The sequence below is a fragment of the Mustela nivalis genome, assembly GCF_964662115.1.
Source record: "Mustela nivalis genome assembly, chromosome: 6".
Taxonomy (NCBI): domain Eukaryota; kingdom Metazoa; phylum Chordata; class Mammalia; order Carnivora; family Mustelidae; genus Mustela; species Mustela nivalis.
Window position 1 is genome coordinate 129,930,825 of NC_139025.1, and position 18,831 is coordinate 129,949,655.

At 53.5% G+C, this 18,831-nt stretch overlaps 1 protein-coding gene across 1 annotated transcript in view; it reads left to right on the forward strand.

The window, feature by feature from the left end:
- Positions 1–18,551, forward strand: part of IGF1R (insulin like growth factor 1 receptor) — a 300,467-nt gene extending 281,916 nt beyond the window's left edge. The window contains exons 20-21 of the mRNA XM_082736451.1: positions 3,086–3,220; positions 10,806–18,551. Coding sequence (XP_082592577.1) covers positions 3,086–3,220; positions 10,806–11,187 — 517 coding nt within the window. The 3' untranslated portion in view covers positions 11,188–18,551. The remainder of the gene's footprint in view (positions 1–3,085; positions 3,221–10,805) is intronic.
- The last annotated feature ends 280 nt before the right edge of the window (positions 18,552–18,831 follow it).

Sequence of the window (18,831 nt, forward strand, 5' to 3'; positions counted from 1 at the left end):
CCGTCTCCAGCAGTCTTCATTTCTTGACTCACTAAGGTTTCCAAACAGCCACAAATATCCAGGGCTGGTTGCACCCACTTACAATCATCTGCTTCTCTAGTGTCTCAAATATGAGAGAGGGGAACATGGATCTATCTCTCTGTAGGTCTTGAGCTGCTGGCAGGTGGGACAGTGACACGATCTGGTCTTGTATGCAGAGGCGCGGTCCCTGAACGCTAACCCCAGGCAGCGCCAGCACTGACCTGTGAGATTCACAGCAAACTGACCTGCGAGATTCACAGCAAGCTGCACCGTCTCTGGGGAAAGCAATGCTCATAATTCAAAAAGATAGCACACGAAGGCATTTGTTCGATGTTTCAGGAAGAGCCGTGTCCACGGAATTCGTGACTTGGTTTTATGTTCACATAAAAAGTGCCACATTGCTAAGTACCTGCTTCGAGAAACACATGGGTTTTGCCTCTTTCTCAGTGTCCCTGACTGGCTGTGTGGCCTTGGTCAACCCTTGGGACATCATGGGGCTTTGGTTGCTCCATCCGTGGGTGAGGTCTGTTTGGGAATGTCTACATGCCCCGTGAGGCCCGCAGGAGCTTGACTGATGTTTAAATGGCTCCTGTGACAATCCGGGATGCCAGGGAGGCGTCTCGGTGTTGGGTAGAGTCGGTTCAGCCTCCATCCATAGACTCCCTGCAGCTGGTCATATCCCGAGAAGGATGACCAGACTCCAGGATTAAGTGGTCCTGCCTGACGAGCGACACTGACATCAGAGAGGAGTCACTCGGGGTAGGCCTCTGGGGGAGAGCTGGGCCTCTTACCTGCTGTGTTACTTCACGGGTGTGATCACGAGGGCCTGGTGAGGCCCAGGAAAGGCTCGGTGGTGGGAGGACTCCTGTCCTTGAGGGGCGAAGTCTTACGGAGAAGAGGAAGTGATCCTGAGGGACTAGAGTCATGGAAGCCTGGCCAGGAGAGATGGGGTCGTGCGGCACCATAAAGTATGAATTGCCCCAGCTGGAGCTGTGAGGGTGCAGGTTCCTGGCAGCGGGAATGCAGGGGAAGCCATGATGGCAGGATGTGCTTGCTGCTTCTGGAGGACGATGGGACTCCCCTGAGGGGGTTTGGAGAGAGAGAGACCAGCGCTGTGTCAGGGGCTTGGGCCTGATCCTTCAGGTTCTGCAAAGACCCGCAGAGCCGCTGAAGGCAGAAGGACCCAGGAGTGGGACCCGGCACTGTGGTTTAAGATGTTCCCATCAGCTGAAGCCTGAGGCTGCATGGAGTCAGGTGCTGGCGCCCCAACAGGATCCTGGGGAGCGGTGCTGGGCGCCAAGGAGGTGGAGGGACAGGGGACCCAGGGTGGACAGCCCCAGTGAGGCCAGAAGAACAGGGGTGTGGGATAGACTGTGGTTGTGACATGTGAAGTTTACAGACGGCTAAGTGACCGTGTCTGGGAGCTTGAGCCAGAGCAGCTGGAAGGGTCCAGGCAGGAGCAGTGAGTGAGCCAGTGAGTACTGTGGCCTGCGGAGCACAGGTGTCTCGGGAGGGAGCCGTGTTCACAGATGCGCCCCCGGCCTGCAGTCAGCAAACACGGCAAGCTGGCCGTTTCTTGGGCTGCCCTGCGTGGCAGCGGTGGCCCCCAGGGCATGGGCCGCTGGGACCAGGTGCCCTGCAGTAGGAGATCGCACCTCCGAAGCTGATGGAGAAGCTGGCCGGCCGCCCCAGCTGAGCCTCTGAACGCCACACCGGGGCTTCTGCGGTCTCTGGCTTTTCTAGGTCCTTTACGCAACATTAAAGACTCTTTCTTGGCCACTGGAAATTAAAAAGGACCTTGGGTGGGTGCGTCCTCTGCTAAGATTCTGTCTTCATGTCCCACGTCTACTCTCAACAGCAATTTGCCCAGAAGCCTTCCGCTCACAATTGTGGTAGAGTCTGAGCCCCTCCTGGCTCAGGATCCTGAGCGGGAAGCGCCGGGCCCCAGAATGTTCCATGCGGCTCTGCCAGCACCCCTGGCCTCACAGAGTCCCATTGGAAGCCCCTCGGGCTATGGGCTGCTGGCGAGCCTGCTTTATTCCACCGAAATGATCCGAATGTAAAGGCAAACAGACGGAGGAGAAGCTGTACAAGCCGGCCGTGTGTGTCGGGAAGGCACCTTTATTCTGCAGATTACAGCATTGCCTCTTTAAACACTACCCGCCTGACCTTTTGCTGTGCGTGTATATGTATTTTAATTTGTTTTCGGGTCGTTGGATCTTCTAAACCAACAGACAGACGGCATGCTTGGCAGAGTCGCTCACTGCTCCCCTTGCTGAATTGACTTCTCGGCCCCTTTGCCACTTGGCTGAACTCTGCCTAAGGACGCCCAGCTGCCCGGGAGCCCCAAAACCAGCCAGTCCCGCCCTCCTCGCTCCCTCGGGGGCCCCACCCCCGCCATGAGACTGAGCCCCTCACAGGCCGGCAGCTCCCATAGCCCCCCAGTGCTTCTCTCCCCACTGCCCCCCACTGGCCCTGGGGGATCCCCGGTGAGTTTTCCAGCACTCCAGACTGATGGGATCCGAACTGTGGCCAGGGACCCGAGGCACCGTGTGTTTTAAAAACTCTCCAGGAGACTCTACTCTGCAGGCAGGCTTGAGAGCTACTTGGGTACAGCTTCCCAAATCGGGGCAGCTCGTTCACCGGCTTGGCTATCCTAGGCTGCGTTTGAGCCCACTGCACCACGGTCCCGGCAGGGCCTGGGGATCTGTTTGGATTACAGAATACAGTGCGTTTGGGAGACTGTCCTGCCCACTGCACAGCTAGGGCCCTGACCTCAGGTTGTCCGGGCTTCACAGGAGTGCTCAGGTGCTTCCTAGTCCTTTGGGGGCCCCTGCAAACCCCCTCTGCTTTGGCTTCCTCCACTGTGCCCTGGGGCTGTGTCTCCTGTGCAGGAGCCTTGAGCAGCATCTGAGGGACACGGACGTGCACAGCTCGCCAGTGCCGGGCCCACAGCAGGATGCACGGGTGGCTGCCCCCGGGGCCGGCAGGTGCTGGGCGGACAGGGCCAGCGCGGTCAGCGGTCCCCTTTCTGAGCCCTCATGTTGTCCCCTCTCTCCCACAGGTCCTTTGGGGTCGTGCTCTGGGAGATCGCCACGCTGGCCGAGCAGCCCTACCAGGGCTTGTCCAACGAGCAGGTCCTCCGCTTCGTTATGGAGGGCGGCCTTCTGGACAAGCCGGACAACTGTCCCGACATGCTGTATGTCTTCCCTGGGCCCCTGCCACACCCCCTCCATGTTCCCTGACCCGTGACCTGGGGTGGGGGGTGCAGTTCTGGGAGCCAGTCTCTCAGGCCGTTGGGACACCATGATGGCCGGGGGGGCGGTTTCGAAGAGGGTCTTCTTGATGGTGGGAACCTGTGCCTTCATGGGGCTGCCTCAGTTTCCCTCCGTCTCCCTTAGGGTTCTGATGGACCAGTTGGCACTGGTCCTCTCAGGCCACACATCTCTGTGGAGTATTTGCCCAAAGCAATCCTTACCCATCTTCTCCCTGCAAAGTTTAAAAAGGGGGTGTCATGGGGGATACCTGCATGACCGTGAGCGCTCTTAACCCCATTCCAGAGCCTCCCGCAGCAGTGGGCAGGCCTGCAAGAACTGGCACCTGCACTTGCCTCCGCCGTGGGGCTGCCCTCAGGTGTCCTCCCTGCTGAGCGTAGACAGAAGTCGTAAACCATGGGTCATGCTCCCTGGAGCTTCAGGCAGTGACCCCCGGGGAGCCTAACGCAGAACGTCCTCGAGCCTCCTGGGCCTCGCTGCTCTGCACTTAGGAGAAGCTGCCGGAGGCCAGGGCTGCGGAAGGCGGCTGGGCCTCACTGTCTGGCGGAGGAGGAACAAGTCAGAGGAGGCTGTGAAGGTGGCCTGGGGCGGGGTCGTCGGGTGCAGGACAGGGACAGGTAGAGAATGGTGCACTTGGTTTTAACACGCACGTGAAGGTGGGGCCCGGAGATTCTTCTGGATCCCAATGGGTGGAAGGTAGGCTACCACCACTAGTACCTCGGACCTGGGGACCAATTCAGGGATTTTCCAGAAGCGCTTTTCAGGACCTGTTTGGCTTCACGTGAGGAAAGATCCCAGAGGGACTGCGGGGCTGCGCCTGTGTCTATGTGGAAGACCCCCTAGATCTGCCTCACGTGAGCACTGTCTCAGGCTGCCTCTGAGCGGCAGGATGGTTTGCAAACATGAGGCAGATACCTGTCAGGTAACCAGGGAAACTGGCCTCAACAGCCTGAAAGTCTTGCTCATATGAGTTCTCAGCAGTTTCCTTGGGGTGGGAATCCAGACACAGGTGGGTTGGCCCCTCTGCTCAGTCTCAGCCGACTGAAATCTGGGGCCACCATCATCCTAGGCTCTGGGCCTCCCTCTCCACGCCCCTCAGGTTGTCCGCAGGATTCAGTCCTGTGGCTGCGGGACTGTCACCCTCCCGGAGACTGTCTTCTCCCACCTGAGCAGCTTACTTCTTCAGACCCAGGAAACCCTCTCTCCACTGCTTTTACCTTTTGTTTTACCTGATTAAGCCACATCTCCCCCAGATAATCTCCCTTGTGGTTAACTCAGAGTCAGCTGAGGAGAAAACTAAAATAGCCGAGGGAAATCCCGTCGTCATCCGTGGTCCGACCCGCACTCAGGTGAGGGGTTACAGGGGCAGGAATCTCGGGGAGCATCTTAGGGTCCAGCTGCCACAGCTTGGGAAGCAGAAACCATTGTCCATCAACAAACCAGGCTTTTGTGTTTTTTTCTGAAGGACTGGGTTGCTACCAAAACTGACTCCCTAGCTCCATGGAGGTGTGGGAAGCCTTGTTCCCATGGCCCTGACTGCCCAGCTGCAGGGCCTGGGGACTGGGGGTGACTCAGTGTGGCATCCCTGTGCTGGGGAGCACATTAGCTGGGCCCTGTGCCCTGTAGCTGCTGCTTGTGAATGTTTGTTCAGCTGAAGCCGATTCTAGCCCATGGACAGTTTGCATGGAAGTATGAGAGAGGACCTACCACTGCCATAGGGAAAGCAGCATCCTTGCATTGCTCGTGTGTGTGTGGTGGGACAGGGGAACCCACTGGTCATCCGAGCCTGGGCCCAGCATGGGAACTTCGCATGGTCCTCGACCTGGGGCGCAGAGGAGGCCCACCAGTGACGGGAGGCTCCTCTTCTCAGTGGGCAGTGTGAATGGTGGGGGGTGGGGAAAGGGTGGCGGAGACAGAGTGGGAGGCAACGGGGTTTCCCAGGTCCCTCAAGAACCTTCCCAATTAGCCTCTTAGACTTCAGGACCCAAAGTTAGAAGAGACTCAAAGGTCACTTAGTTTAAAAAAAAAGTCACTTAGTGCATTTTCTTGCCTAGCGTGGAAACGCTCCCTCTCCCGACCTGTACCCGTACCAGTTTTCCACTGCAGGACATTATCCCAAACTTAAGAGTTGAAATCAATGATTAGCATTTGTCATCCCACAGAGTGTCTGAAGGCGGAAGCTGGCCAGCTGCAGCCTGAGTCTCCCACCCAAGGCCGCTGTCTGCAGTGGGCTTGACCAGGGCTGGGACCCACTTGCAAGGTGGCACCCCATGGGGCCAGGGGCCAGGCAGCTGACTTCTCCCTGAGCAGGCTCAGCAAACGCTTCCTCTGGAAGGATAGAGAGGAAATATTTTCCAGCTCCAGGGGCCCACACGGTCGCAGTGACAGCCACTCACCTCTGTCACAGAGCCAAAGCCGTCACATGTGCCACACGACTGGGCACGGCTGTGCTCCCAGACAGTTTGGTTTGGAGATACTGAAGTTTGAATTTCCCGTACTCCTCGCGTCACAAAATATTCTTATTTTGATTTTTTTTTAAAACCACATAAAAGTATAAAAAAACATTCTTAGCTCCTAGGCCTTACAAAACCAGCCAGTAGGCCACAATCACCTGTAGCTTGCCTCCCCTGCCCTAAAGCAAATGATTCCAGAGCAGAGCAGAAACCATGGTCGCCTTTCCCGCCTAACATTGTGGGGGCAGCCCTCCGTGATGTGGCTGGAGATTACAGGGGGCCTGCTCGGCAGGGGGAGGGAGGGTCACTGGGGGCTGTTCTCTCCGAACGGTGTGGCTGCCGTATTCTTGTCAGTGCATTATAAGAAAGGTCTTCCTTCAGAGCGGAAATCTAAGTCATGGAGCACGAGGAGTGATGTGCACTGAATTCGCATCCAGGTGTCTGGTGCAGGACAGAGGCGGTGGCTGGAGCCCGTGGCGTGGTAGCAAGCTCAGAGACAGTCCAAGAAAGCACGTGTGCATTGTGTTCACGTGGTTTGGGGTGATGGGAGGAGAGGTATTGTTTTCGAGCTTCCTCTTTGGGATAAATGTTGGCCGCCGAGAAACTTGTAGGACTCCTAGAGTTGAGCTACCTCCTGGTGACCGGAGTTTTGATACTAATTTAATAGGCGTGGGAAGCAGCCCACCTGCCGCGGGAAAGGCAGCGCATTTCCTGTTCCCAGCACGGACTGACCAGGAAACTCACACGGAGAGGTTACCGGTGGATATTAGATGTTTAATTCACGAGGCATTTCCGGCTTTGCCATCCAGAACCGCCCCCCCCCTTGGCGGATTGTTCTCCCTTCTAAGAAAATAACAAAATGAAAGGAGGCGAATTGCTTGTATAGGGAGTGTCTGGTGAGCTCTTGGGAATTGCCCCAAAGCCCTGCTGGGCCTCCATGTGGGAGAGGGACCCTTCGATGGTGTGGCTCCAGGGGTCTGAACGGGGGTTGGGTGTGAGGAGCAGAGGCTGCCGGGGGCCCTCAGCTCAGTGTCCGCGCAGGCAGGTGAGGTGGACTGCTCTGCAGTGGCCGGTACACCCGTCCCCCAGTGGCCAGGTGCACCGTGGCTTCAAGGAAAGGCGGAGTGGTCCAAGCCACATAGAGTCCCATCCAGGCTTGGGAGTCTTAATGCTGAGACTCCGTTTGAATTAATTTAACCAGGGGCACGAGATCAGCTTTGGTTCGTGGTTCGCCGGTGGTTCGCATTTTAAATCAATGACACAGCCCATCTCACGGCTCTGTACTTACACCACGAATGTCCTTGCGTCCCTCTGGCTACATGCGGACTGCTGACACCCCAGAGATGGTGGCAAGGCTGGGTCCTAGCTCTCGGAAGTGGGGCGGTGGGACCGGGTTCTCATGCCGCAGGGTAGAGCTCGAGCAGAGGGGACGCTTGGAGTCGTAAGCCCTGGGCCAAGAAGCCATTTGGTCTTCAGAAACACTTCCGCAGTGTCACACGTCCGGACAGTTGTCAGGGGCGGTCTACAGCACGTGGGCCAGAATTTGAACTTTTGAGCCCACCTGAAACCGATTCAGTAGGCTCTACCGGTTAAGGCTCCCTTGGCGCCGGTGATCCACGCTGGTTTGGTGGGACTCGGGCGCCGGAGTAGAATCCGGACAGTCAGGAATGGTCATCCTCGCCTGCGCAGCCTTCTGACCGTGGGCTGTCTTGGGGTACCTGGGCCCTGCATTTGATCTCAGCCCGAAGACAGAGTGGGGTGGGGTGGGGGGGTCCAGCGGTCCTGCTGTCCCACTGCTGGCCCCAGCTGAGAAGAGGCTCACGAGACAATCCTGGCTGTTCCAGGCTGCCAGGAGGAGGTGGAGGAGGGGCTCACCTAGCCCTTCCGGGCCTTTCTGGAATCTGGTCTTTGTTGCGACAGTGGCCGAGTGGACGGAGGCCGCGCTGCATCCCACTGCTTGGCTTGTGCTCACAAGCCGCGTGTGTGCACTGCAGGGCCGAGAGTAGGGTGGCCCCCGGGGCCCTCAGTGTGCGGGATGGGAGGGAGCGAGCCAGTCATCGCTGTTCCCTCACGCCACCCCCCCGGGGGCCACCCTGGGCTCCCTTACACGGCTTCACCCTTCCCCCCAGGCAGGGCAGCCAGCAGCCCCGTTTGATCTCCTCCTGCCCCAGGTAAAGGGTCCGCACATACCCCTCCCCGGCCCCCAGAAGAGGGCGTCCGGGAGAGGAAGGCTCGGCCTCACCAGAGCCAACTAGTTGTAAAACATGTGCTTTTTTAAAGAAGAGGTTTATCAGCCCATAAATCCTTCTAGAGCCTACTGGAAAGTTTTCTTGTGGAGATCGTGTAAACAAGGTCTGGGATCCTACAGAGTGAAAAAGACTTCCTTTTATGGGCAGCCCTGGAAGGGCTGTGACTCCGGGATGGGTTAAGAGAGGCATCACATGGCTTGTTTGTGCTGATGTCACTCCAATCACTCCCCTGCCAGTGGCACCTCCTCACACACACACCCCAGCCCCCACCCCAGCAGCCCTGAGCCAGCGCTCATCACGTGTTCCTGGCCCGCCGCGCTTCTATTCAGGGACAAGTCAGCCAGAGAGGAAATTGCAGCCAAGCCACAGAGAGGGGTCCTGTGTATTTATGGCCTGACTTATTTGGGGGGCCAGGGGAGGGGGGTCCTTTTCCTCTGGTCAGGGAAGGTGGGCGTGCTTGCCAGGGGACCCAAGGCAGGAGTTCCCTGTTTATCAGTGCAAATCCCCCAGAGCACCTGTGACCAGAGGAAAGGCACCGGGTCTCCTCGGAAGACCAGGGTTGCTTTTGTTGAGGCTTAGAAAATGCCCCTTTTCCTGAGGTAGGTGTTGCTCAAAGCCCAGCCCTCCTCTCCAGGGGAGCACCCCACCCTGTTCACCCTCACTGCTCGCACAGATCATGGAATCTCTTGGTGCCTCCACTTCCTCAGCTATGAAATGGGCACATATTCTAAGGCGCCTGCTTCCCAGGCTCAGGAGGAGGAAGGCAGCTCACGTGTGTCCAACCCCGCCTGCCACCCCATGTGTGTCACTGAGCGCGTGAACCGGCGGGTCAGTCCTGCCAAGCGGTGAGTGGTGTGGCCAAGGAGGTCAGGAGTAGTGTGGGGAGGGGGCAATCAGGTCAGGTTTCCCATTTTGTCCAGATATTTTTCTGCCGGAGGACGGGTGGCAGACGTTTTCTGTATAGGGCCACACGGTGAATATTTGGGGCTTCTAGGCCAGTCTCTCTTCCAACTACTCAACTAGAAGTTGTCCCTTGAAAGCAGCCACAGACACATGTAAACAGATAGGTGTGGCTGGTCCAATAAAACACGGTTTACAAAAACAGGTAGCAACATGGGCGGAAAGCCTCTCTCCTATGCCCACCCTCCCTCAAAGTCACATCCTTTTCCCTCCAAACGACTTGACACCTTTTCCCCAGTTCTTTCAAGGTAGCGGGGGCCATCAGCTAAGGAGCGTTCTCTTTGCAGACTGGGTTTTGGGTCCCACGGGCTTCTCCCCTGGCTTCTTCCCTGGGGCCAGACACAATTAAGTGCTCTGTCCATCAAATGGTCAGCCCGAAGGAAGGCCAGAAGCCAATCTGGGAGGCTCTGTGCTTCCCAAATATGGGGAGTTCCATGGAGCCATCTTTATTGAAAAGCATCTCTTTAGCTAGAAGTTTTACAGAGAACTTTTCTGGCAAGAACACCAGTGGGAAGGGAAGGTTCTTTTGCTTCCAGCTCACGCAAGAAAGGGCCACAGGCCAAGCCCTTCTCGGAACCATCTCTGGGTCCGGCCTGGTTCTTTGCTCCGTCACCTTCCTTTCCACTCCCAAGGTCTACTCAGCTGGGTCTGTCTGGGTTGTGGGTTAATCAGAAGCATCCCCCCCCTCCCCCGGCCATCCTGAACTATCAAAGCCCAGGCATCCCCTAGGTCGGCTGGCTCCACCACCCCATTCCTCCTGTCTCCTTCCGGGCACAGGCTATGGCTCTCTGGGGGCCCTGTCCCATTGCCAGGAAGACTCCCAGTGGTCACGTGGCGCTGAGGGTTTTGCAGAGGTTTGCAACCCAAATGCCATCATGGTCCGGCTGGTGAGTCCCCACACGGGCGTCACGCTGTGTCTGCTGCCTCCTCCACCGGCACCTCCTGCCTTGTTGGGCTCTGGATGCAGGTCTTTGCTGGAACTGTCACTTAGTTCAGTGCAGCCTGGATCCGAGGGCAGGCTCTGCGTGGTGGGGTGCCCACCAGGCAGCCTGGGCGGCGCTGGACAGGACCCCGGGGCAACTTAGAACACAAGCTCCTTCCATCTTGTCGCCGCACTGCCCCACTGCCTGTTCTGCAGGCCCCCTGCTGGCTGTCCCCGGCCCCCGAAGGAAACCTAGAAATAGCAGAGGTGGGATTAAGAGAGAGCTCACTGTCGGGATAGTTGCGATCGCTTCTAACCCTTGTTACCAAAACACCAGAGGTTTCCTGCGCCCTGATTCCGGAAATAGTGTTCCATCCGTGGCTATAAGAGATGCTTTAAACAGAATTCTGTATAGGTTTTTAAATTTTTATTTCTTTCTTAAATATTTATTTATTTTAGAGAGAGAGAGTAAGGGAGAGCCAGAGGGAGAAAGAATCTGAAGCAGACTCCCTGCAAACAGTAGAGGCCGACTCGGGGCTCGAGCCCATGGCCCTGAGATCATGACCTGAGCTGAAACCGAGTCTCGGACCTTTCACCCACTGTGCCACCCAGGCACCGCTCTTTTTATGTCTTAGCACTGTCACCATAACACCTAGATCTGTCTTCCTCGGGGAACGAGCGCTTAGGTTTTGCCCCGAGAAGGGTCCTGGGTCCTGGGTGAAGCGAAAGCCATGGTAGGACATGGGACAGGGGAAGCTGAAGGCTCCTCGGGCCATCGAGAGAGAAAGGCAGAGGCTCAGAGAGGCGGCAGCGCCCCCGGGGTCTCTGCGTGTGGCCGGGGGACCACGGCGAGTGGCCCGGGGAGGCGGCTGGGCCGGGGCCCCCGTTGGCGGCGGGGCCCATGTGCCGTGTGTCCTCACCTCAGGTTCGAGCTGATGCGCATGTGCTGGCAGTACAACCCCAAGATGAGGCCCTCCTTCCTGGAGATCATCAGCAGCGTCAAGGACGAGATGGAGCCCGGCTTCCGGGAGGTGTCCTTCTACTACAGCGAGGAGAACAAGCCGCCCGAGCCGGAGGAGCTGGACCTGGAGCCCGAGAACATGGAGAGCGTCCCCCTGGACCCCTCCGCCTCCTCGTCCTCCCTGCCGCTGCCCGACAGACACTCAGGACACAAGGCCGAGAATGGCCCAGGCCCTGGCGTGCTGGTACTCCGAGCCAGCTTCGACGAGAGACAGCCTTACGCGCACATGAACGGGGGACGCAAGAACGAGAGGGCCTTGCCTCTGCCCCAGTCTTCAACCTGCTGATCCTGGGATCCCGGATCCCGTGCAAACAGTAACGTGTGCGCACGCCGGGCGGCGGGTGGGGGGAGAGAGTTCGAACAATCTATTCACAGCCTCTTGTACCTCAGTGGATCTTCAGAACTGCCAGTGCTGCCCATGGGAGACGGCTTCTCTGCAGTAAACACGTTTGGGATGTTCCTTTTTTCAATATGCAAGCAGCTTTTTATTTCCCTACCCAAACCCTTAACTGACATGGGCCTTTAAGAACCTTAACGACAACACTTAATAGCAACAGAACACTCAAGAATCGAGTCTCCTCACGCTTTCCCTGTCACTCCTCACTTCTCTCAGACCTGTCTCCCGCCCTCCCTCTCTCCCTCTCTCTCTCTCTCCCCTTTCTCTTTCTCTCTGCTTCATAATGGAAAAACCTTTGCCGCAAGCCCAGCTGGGACGCCCTTTCGATCAGATTGAGGAACTGGCCGTCCCTCCCTGTGGCCCCACATCCCCCCCCCCCCCCCCCCCCGTACACACCTGCCTGTCACCGTAGGTCTTTATAAAAAAAACAAAAACAAAAAACACGTTGAGACGGAATTTTTTTAACTGTATCTTTCACCTTTTTAGGGACATATGAAATTGACAAAGGGCCATCATGCATTCGAGGTTGTTACCATTTTAATGCTGCCAGATTCTGCCAAAACCCTCGACTTCCTCCCTCCCGATCCCGGCACCTGTTTCCTTGTTTCCAGAGGCATGGGGTGAGCACGGTAGCTAGTCACACCATTTAGGAGCCACGTTGAGGACACACTCCATCCGATCGCCCCTGGTGTTCTTTTCCAGTCCTGCGTTCACACAGGTCCAGTTGCTTTTTGACTAGGTTATTATTTGGGGGAAGTGGACAGAATGGGATTTTTCTCTCAGTGGAGACTGGGAGAGGCTGAAACCCCTCTTCCCCACCCTCCCCCCACCTGCTAGCCCCCAGGAATTCTGGAGAAAATAGGCCCTGTCGAGAGCCTGGCAGACAGGCTTTGAGGAAAGGTCGTCCACGTGCCAGTCTCCTGTTCCCCCACCTCGGCCGCCCCCCACCCCACCGGTTCCCGGCCCCCCAGGACGCAGATGGGAAGGGGTTTCCAGGGACTCAGCCCAACTGTTCATGCAGGTTTGCAAGGAAAGGAATTCAAACACCACCACAACAGTAAGAAGAAAGCAGTAAATGGATTCAAGCATTCTAAGCTTTGTTGATATTTTCTCTGTTACTAGGACTTCTTCATGGGTCTTACAGTTCTATGTTAGACCATGAAACATTTGCATACACATCGTCTTTAATGTCACTTTTATAACTTTTTTACGGTTCAGATATTCATCTATACGTCTGTACAGAAAAAAAAAAAAGCTGCTATTTTTTTTGTCCTTTATCTTTGTGGATTTAATCTATGAAAACTTTCAGGTCTACCCTTCTTCCCTTTCTGCTCACTCCAAGAAACTTCTTATGCTTTGTACTAGCGTGCGTGACTTTCTTCCTCTCTTCCCAGTAACTGATACTTCTAGAACATAATTTGCCATGAACTGTTTGATGCCTTTTTATAAATACACCCTCCCCTCCCCGCTCCCCGCACCCGTTAGTTATGTTCTAACCCGGAGGCTCTGTGGGCACGAGGCTGGCGAGGGACGCAGGCGGGCAGCGGGCGGCACCCCACTCCTCGGCCTGCTCCCACACGGCGCTGGGGTCTGTTACAGTGCAAGACACGATACAAACTCAGGTCAGAAAAAAAAAAAAAAAAGGTTAAATACTTCACACATCCTTGTTCAGTGTTTCTAGTCGCCCTTGTTGGAAAGTCTCCCCTTCTCTTTCCCGCACCTTTGTTTTGGTTGTGACACACATATATCTATTTTTTTAATTCTTGGGTACAACAGCAGTTTTAACTGCAGACACTAGGCATTTGGGTTACTATTTTTTTTTAATGGATATTTAATCCTTCCATCCCACGAGAAACAGCTGCAGAGTACCAGGGTGCAGCGGGCGTGGTCCAGTGGGCCCTCTGCGGCTCCCGCCGCCACCCTCCAGACTGACCTACCTGTTTCTAGAACCCGAAAATCCCTAGGCCCCTCCTTGGCACCAGCGGGGAAGGGGCCACAGGGGCAGCCTCCTCAGGTTGGCGGCGAGCCCTCTTCCAGGTCTGGCGGCTGGAGGGCCCAGTCGAGGCAAGCACCGCCGTGGTGGCTGGGGAGCCCCATGCTCGCTCCCAGGGGACCGGAGCCCTGGCACTGGCATGCTTTTCCTGGGCCAGGAATCCAAGTCCTCGGGGCCCGGGGGTCTTGTTTTGTTTAGGTTTTAGCACTTCTCACCAGAGTGATGACAGCACACGAGTTGCTTCTGGGATGGAAATGTTTAAATTATGAGTAGACACAAAGCTCGAATATGATGATTGCTAGTTGTGACTGGAGATTAAACACGAGAAAGCAAGTGTGTAGTGCTTTCCTGCTTGTCAGTAGCTTCAGTCCTACAATTTTCTCTAGCCTTTGTCCCATAGTTTTTTCCCTTAAAAAAAAAATAGAAAAAAGAAAGTTAATTAAGAAGGAATTATATGTAGGAGTTTTCTTTTAATTTATTTTGTTTCAATCACTGTAGAGAAGCCCCATTATGAATTTAAATACTGAGAAAAGGGTTTTTGTGTGTGTGTGTGTGTGTGTGTGTGTAAGACAGGACAGTTTTGGGTTTTGGTTTTTTTTTTTTTTTTTTTGCTTTTGTTGGTTTTTTTTTTCATTGGTTTTGGTTTTCAAACATTTATCTACCTCACTCTTATTTTTTTATGTGTATATATACAAAACAATACATCTCACATTTCTCAGCACCTGACAATATGCCGTTGATACCAGTAACCTCTATCCACACCACAGGCCACACGCACCAGGCGAGGCAGGGGAGGCCAGGCCGTATCCCAGGGTCGAAGCAACACTAACACGCCTCTCCTCCCGTGTCAGATGTCAGACCGCTTGCCTTTTCCTGCGATGTCTCGTTTGGTGTTGCCTTTGTTCTTCTTCTCCCAACTTGGTTTCCTAAGAGGTTGTGAGGTGTTAGGGTTTCCTTCCTCCCGGCCCGGGGCGCCCACACGCTGCTGGGAGGTGAGCAGACCGAGCCACGGGGAGGCCGCTTGGCTGCCCCTGGCTCTCCAGCTTTGAAAGGGACTTCGCGCAGCTCCGACAACAGACAGATTCTGTCACTGGGAGAGTGCTCGTCTTCTAGGTGTGAAGGGCAGGCAGCACCCGGGGAGTGGGGTGGTGGGGAGGGCAGGCCGGCAGTCTCTGCCATGTTTGGATTTGGGTCGCTGCTCCGGCCGCCGTGGGTAGGCCTGCCTGAGGTGGGGACGTGCTCTCACGGCGCTGGGTCAAGTTCAGTGGTGCAGCCACAACAGCCCTTTCGAGATCTCGGTCTGCCGGGCCTCCTGTGTGGGAAGGTAGAGGTTCCTGACCTGCCAGCCAGTCCCATTCAGGATGTACAGAGGACGGGAGCCCCCCCCCGCCCCACCCCAGACTGTTCCGCAGCTTCACCCTCATCTCCTCTTCCCCCAGGGGAAAACAGAGACCAAACCTTCGGGCTGGAAAGGGCCGGTGGTCAGCGCCCAGCCTCCTTCTGGGGTGGCACGCCTCCCGCCAGGGCTGTGCCTTCGTCCTCCTGCTGCTCACACGGGTGAAGGGCGCGTGTCCCGATTCCAGCAGCTGCTCTCACAGGCACTGGTGACTCGACCTGGGAAAGGTGGTGGGGGTTTTCCCGAAGCAGGGATGGTTCCTTTCAGTTCTAGCGCTGCGGCTGGGCTCGCGAGTGCCCTTTCCCCTGCGAGAACACTACCCTCTTTTCCCAAGGTCCCTGGCATCGTGAGGTCACTGAGAAATACTGTTGGATCAGGGTTTTCTTCCTCCACACTGTAGGTGACCCCTTGGAATAGTGGCTGCTCCTCTTTTGCACATACCTACCGGTTTCCACAACTGGATTTCTACAGATCATTCAGCTGGTTATAAGGGTTTTGTTTCAACTGTCCGAGTTGTTGGTGTCCTTTTGTTTTTGTTTTACGTAGGTGGTTTTTCTTTAAGTAGAAAGAAAACACGAATAGTGTAGTGCCCATCATAACAAATGCTTCAGAAACACTTAAATAAAAGAAAATTTTGCTTGTGTGATGGTGCAGTCATTTTACTGGACCAAACCACCCACCTTGACTATCCCAAGGCATCATCTATCCACAGTTCTCGCCTAATTTTATGCTGATTTTCCCACCTCTTCTTGATTTTTCTCTTTTGTATGCTCCAAATAATCTAATCAAGCTGAGTTGTGGCATTTTTCCATGCAACCTCCTTCTGACAGCAGCTCACACTGCTTGAAGTGACGTGAACCACTGAGGCACATCATTGGATTGATGTGAGCATTAAAACATTAGCACACACGGCCCTTCCCCGAGGCAGCAGGAGCTGGTGAATTCTGGAGACACTGTCGAACTTCAGCTGTGCAAGACCCAGACCACCCAGCTCTCCTCTATGGGATGTCATGACGTTTGACACACAATTGGAACGCGCTTCCTCCGTGGAAGACGGAAGACCGTGTTCGTGGCCAACACTGGCCTCTCCTTCCAGCCTGTTCCTTAGGACCTGGGACAACATTTCGATGGGAGGAAACGTGGCTTGGTAAAATCTGAAAAATAAATTAATTAATTAATTAAAAAGTGCTTATTGTGGAACTACCCGATGGCAAAATGCTTGGCAGGAGGTGATGAGCTCCGGTTGGGATAACATATGTACGAGCCAAGTCTGAAGCCGAACTCTAGGCCAGTTTGTTCCACCAAAGCCTCTTGTCAGCAGCTCACCTCTGCGAGCAGGTGGCAGGGCGTGATGCACGCTGCTGTCGTGGCAAGGTCACACGAGCTCAGATGGGTGAGGAGCCTAGGGTGCTTGGGCCAAGACCCGCAGCTGTCACTGCTGGGTCCCCCGCGGGCGGCCTGCGTCAAAAGCAACTCCCTTCCAAAACATAGGCACCCTCCGGTTGGCAGTAATGCTCCACAGTATGCCCTGGCCCGTCCCCGCAGGTCCCACTAATACATTTAAGGTTTGGGGTTTGTTCTTTTGTTACTGTTACTTTTGTGTTTGTCAGCTGGTTTTGTTTTTGTTTTTTGTTTTTTAATTTCCTGGGCTAAGCAGCATTGGGCGATATGGACCAGATCCAGCCTCTAAGCACCTGTGAGGAAAGTCAACCTTTTTTACTCCCCTCTGACTAGTCAGTGGTACAAATGAGAATTTCAAGAGAGGATGTTGTCTAGATTGAACCTCTGTTGCCAGAGATGCTGAAGATACAGACCTTGGACAGGCCAGAGGGTTTCATCTCGGGCCTCCAGCTTAGATGACTCGTTGATCACTTAGAGAAAAAGCAGACTGGACAATCCTTGACGGTGGGATGATGGGGCAGTAAGAAACCACTGTAATGGGGATGTGATGTGATGCCAAGCAAAGACTGGCGAGCAGAAGGGTATGGGGCTGGGAAGAAGGATGGGCCATGTTTTGAACCTGATGGTTTCTGAAGGTATCAGACCACATCAAGGCTCAACAGTCACCCGTGGGCATTGGGTTTCGGCAAAGAAACCGAACATCCTCCTTTGGACACTGTTGTCTCAGAGTTCAGTGAAATCGGTCAAGAACAGAACTGTACCACACCCGTCAGTTGTCAGTTCTGGGGCATGACTTTAGGGTTTGTTTTATTTTGTTTATGCAAGAACATAATGATCACTCATCTGTATGTCCACGTTTGTGTGTGTCCACATCTTTCTGGTAAACATTGTTCTAATTAGTCACTCATTAGCGTTCTCAATAGGGCTCTCAAGTCCAGTAGATTACGGGTAGTCAGTTGACGAAGATCTGGTTTACAAGAACTAATTAAATGTTTCATTGCATTTTTGTAAGAACATAGAATAATTTTATAAAATGTTTGTAGTTTATAATTGCCGAAAATAATTTAAAGACACTTTTTTCCTCTGTGTGTGCAAATGTGTGTTTGTGATCATTTTTTTAGGACACCTGTTTCCTAGCTAGCTTTACAATATGCCAAAAAAAAAAAAAAAGGAAAAAAAAAAAAAAAAAGATTCTCCCTGACCCAGGCCATGGTTCACCCTCTTTTCCTCCATGCTTTGTGCCCTAGCTTATAACAAAGGAAAGATGATGATTTAAGAAGTAGTTCTGTATCTTCAGTATCTTGGTTTTCCAGAACCCTCTGGTTGGGAAGGGGATCATCTTTTACTGGTCATTTCCCTTTGGAGTGTAGCTACTTTAACAGACTGAAAGAACCTCATTGGCCAAGGACACAGCAGAGGTGTTGCAGCCCAGCAGCAGCCATGACCCAGTGCGTATCTGGTGGGTGCGGCTGGTTGTCACCATTGTCCTGCAATGCCTGGGGAGGGAAAGACTGGATGGCACAGCTGATGGTTTCACAGTGATCACAGCATACAGACTTATCATGCGAACGATGATAATTCTGGTGCACACAGGCCATTTGCTTACATGCCTCATATAGTGATTTGTGCTTTGTTATAACAACAACAAAAAAAAACTATTTATTTTATTTAAGGCAGAACACTGAAGACCCATTTTTCCAGTCCAAACCAAGTCTGTTTAAGTAAAAACGACACACACACACATACAAATGTGTTTCAGTTGGGCTCCATTTCCTCTAGCCCCCAATGGATTATTGGCCATGTCTACACTTCTCCACAAAATCTCCATCAGTAGAAACATCTGGATGTTTTGCACTACATGGGAGAAAGGTCCAGAAACAATTAGGGGTTTTTTTGTTCAACTGTTCATTGAGATGTTTGGCGTTGCATATATACAGCCACAGGTGGAACAGATGCTTGGCAAAAACACCTGTCTGCTTTCTAAGCCAGTGAGGTTGAGGTGAGAGGTTTGCCAGAGTATGTCTACCTCTGGGACAAAAAAAGAGAATTAAACCAGAAGGCGCAATGGAATGGATGCATCGCAAATAATGCATTTTCTGAGTTTCCTTGTTTAAAAAAAAGTTTTTTAAAAAAGTAAAAAAAAAAAAAAAAAGAAAAAAGGTAATAACATGGCCAATTTGTTACATAAATGACTTTCTGTGTACAAATTATTCCTAAAAAAAAATTCTTCTGTTTATAAAAAAAATCAGTAGATGAAAAAAATTTCAAAATGTTTTTGTATATTCTGTTGTAAGAATTTATTCCTGTTACTGCGATATACTCTGGATTCTTTACATTATGAAAAAAAAACTTTGTCTATTTTGAATGGCTGAAGCTAAGGCAACTTTAGTTTCTCTTACTCTGCTTTTTACTAGTAGTTAAAGTACTACATGGTTTAAGTTAAATAAAAGAAATCTGTATGCATTTTTGGTGTCTGATTTGGTTCCCCTCCCTTTCTGGAAGAATCGGAGGCTTCTGAGGCAGGGAAGCCGAGCCACGTGTGGCCCGTGTGTTCACACATGTCGCTCGGAGGTGTTCTGCGGAAAGGCTTTGCTTGCTTTCTGACAGCTGAACCTTCTCAGCATGCAAATTGCTGGTGAAGACAGGGAAGCTATTCGCTTTCTCACTCCATTAAATCAGCTCGAAGAAAATTTGAATACATAAGATACAGAAATCTGTACTTCATTTTTGACTGATCTGTAGA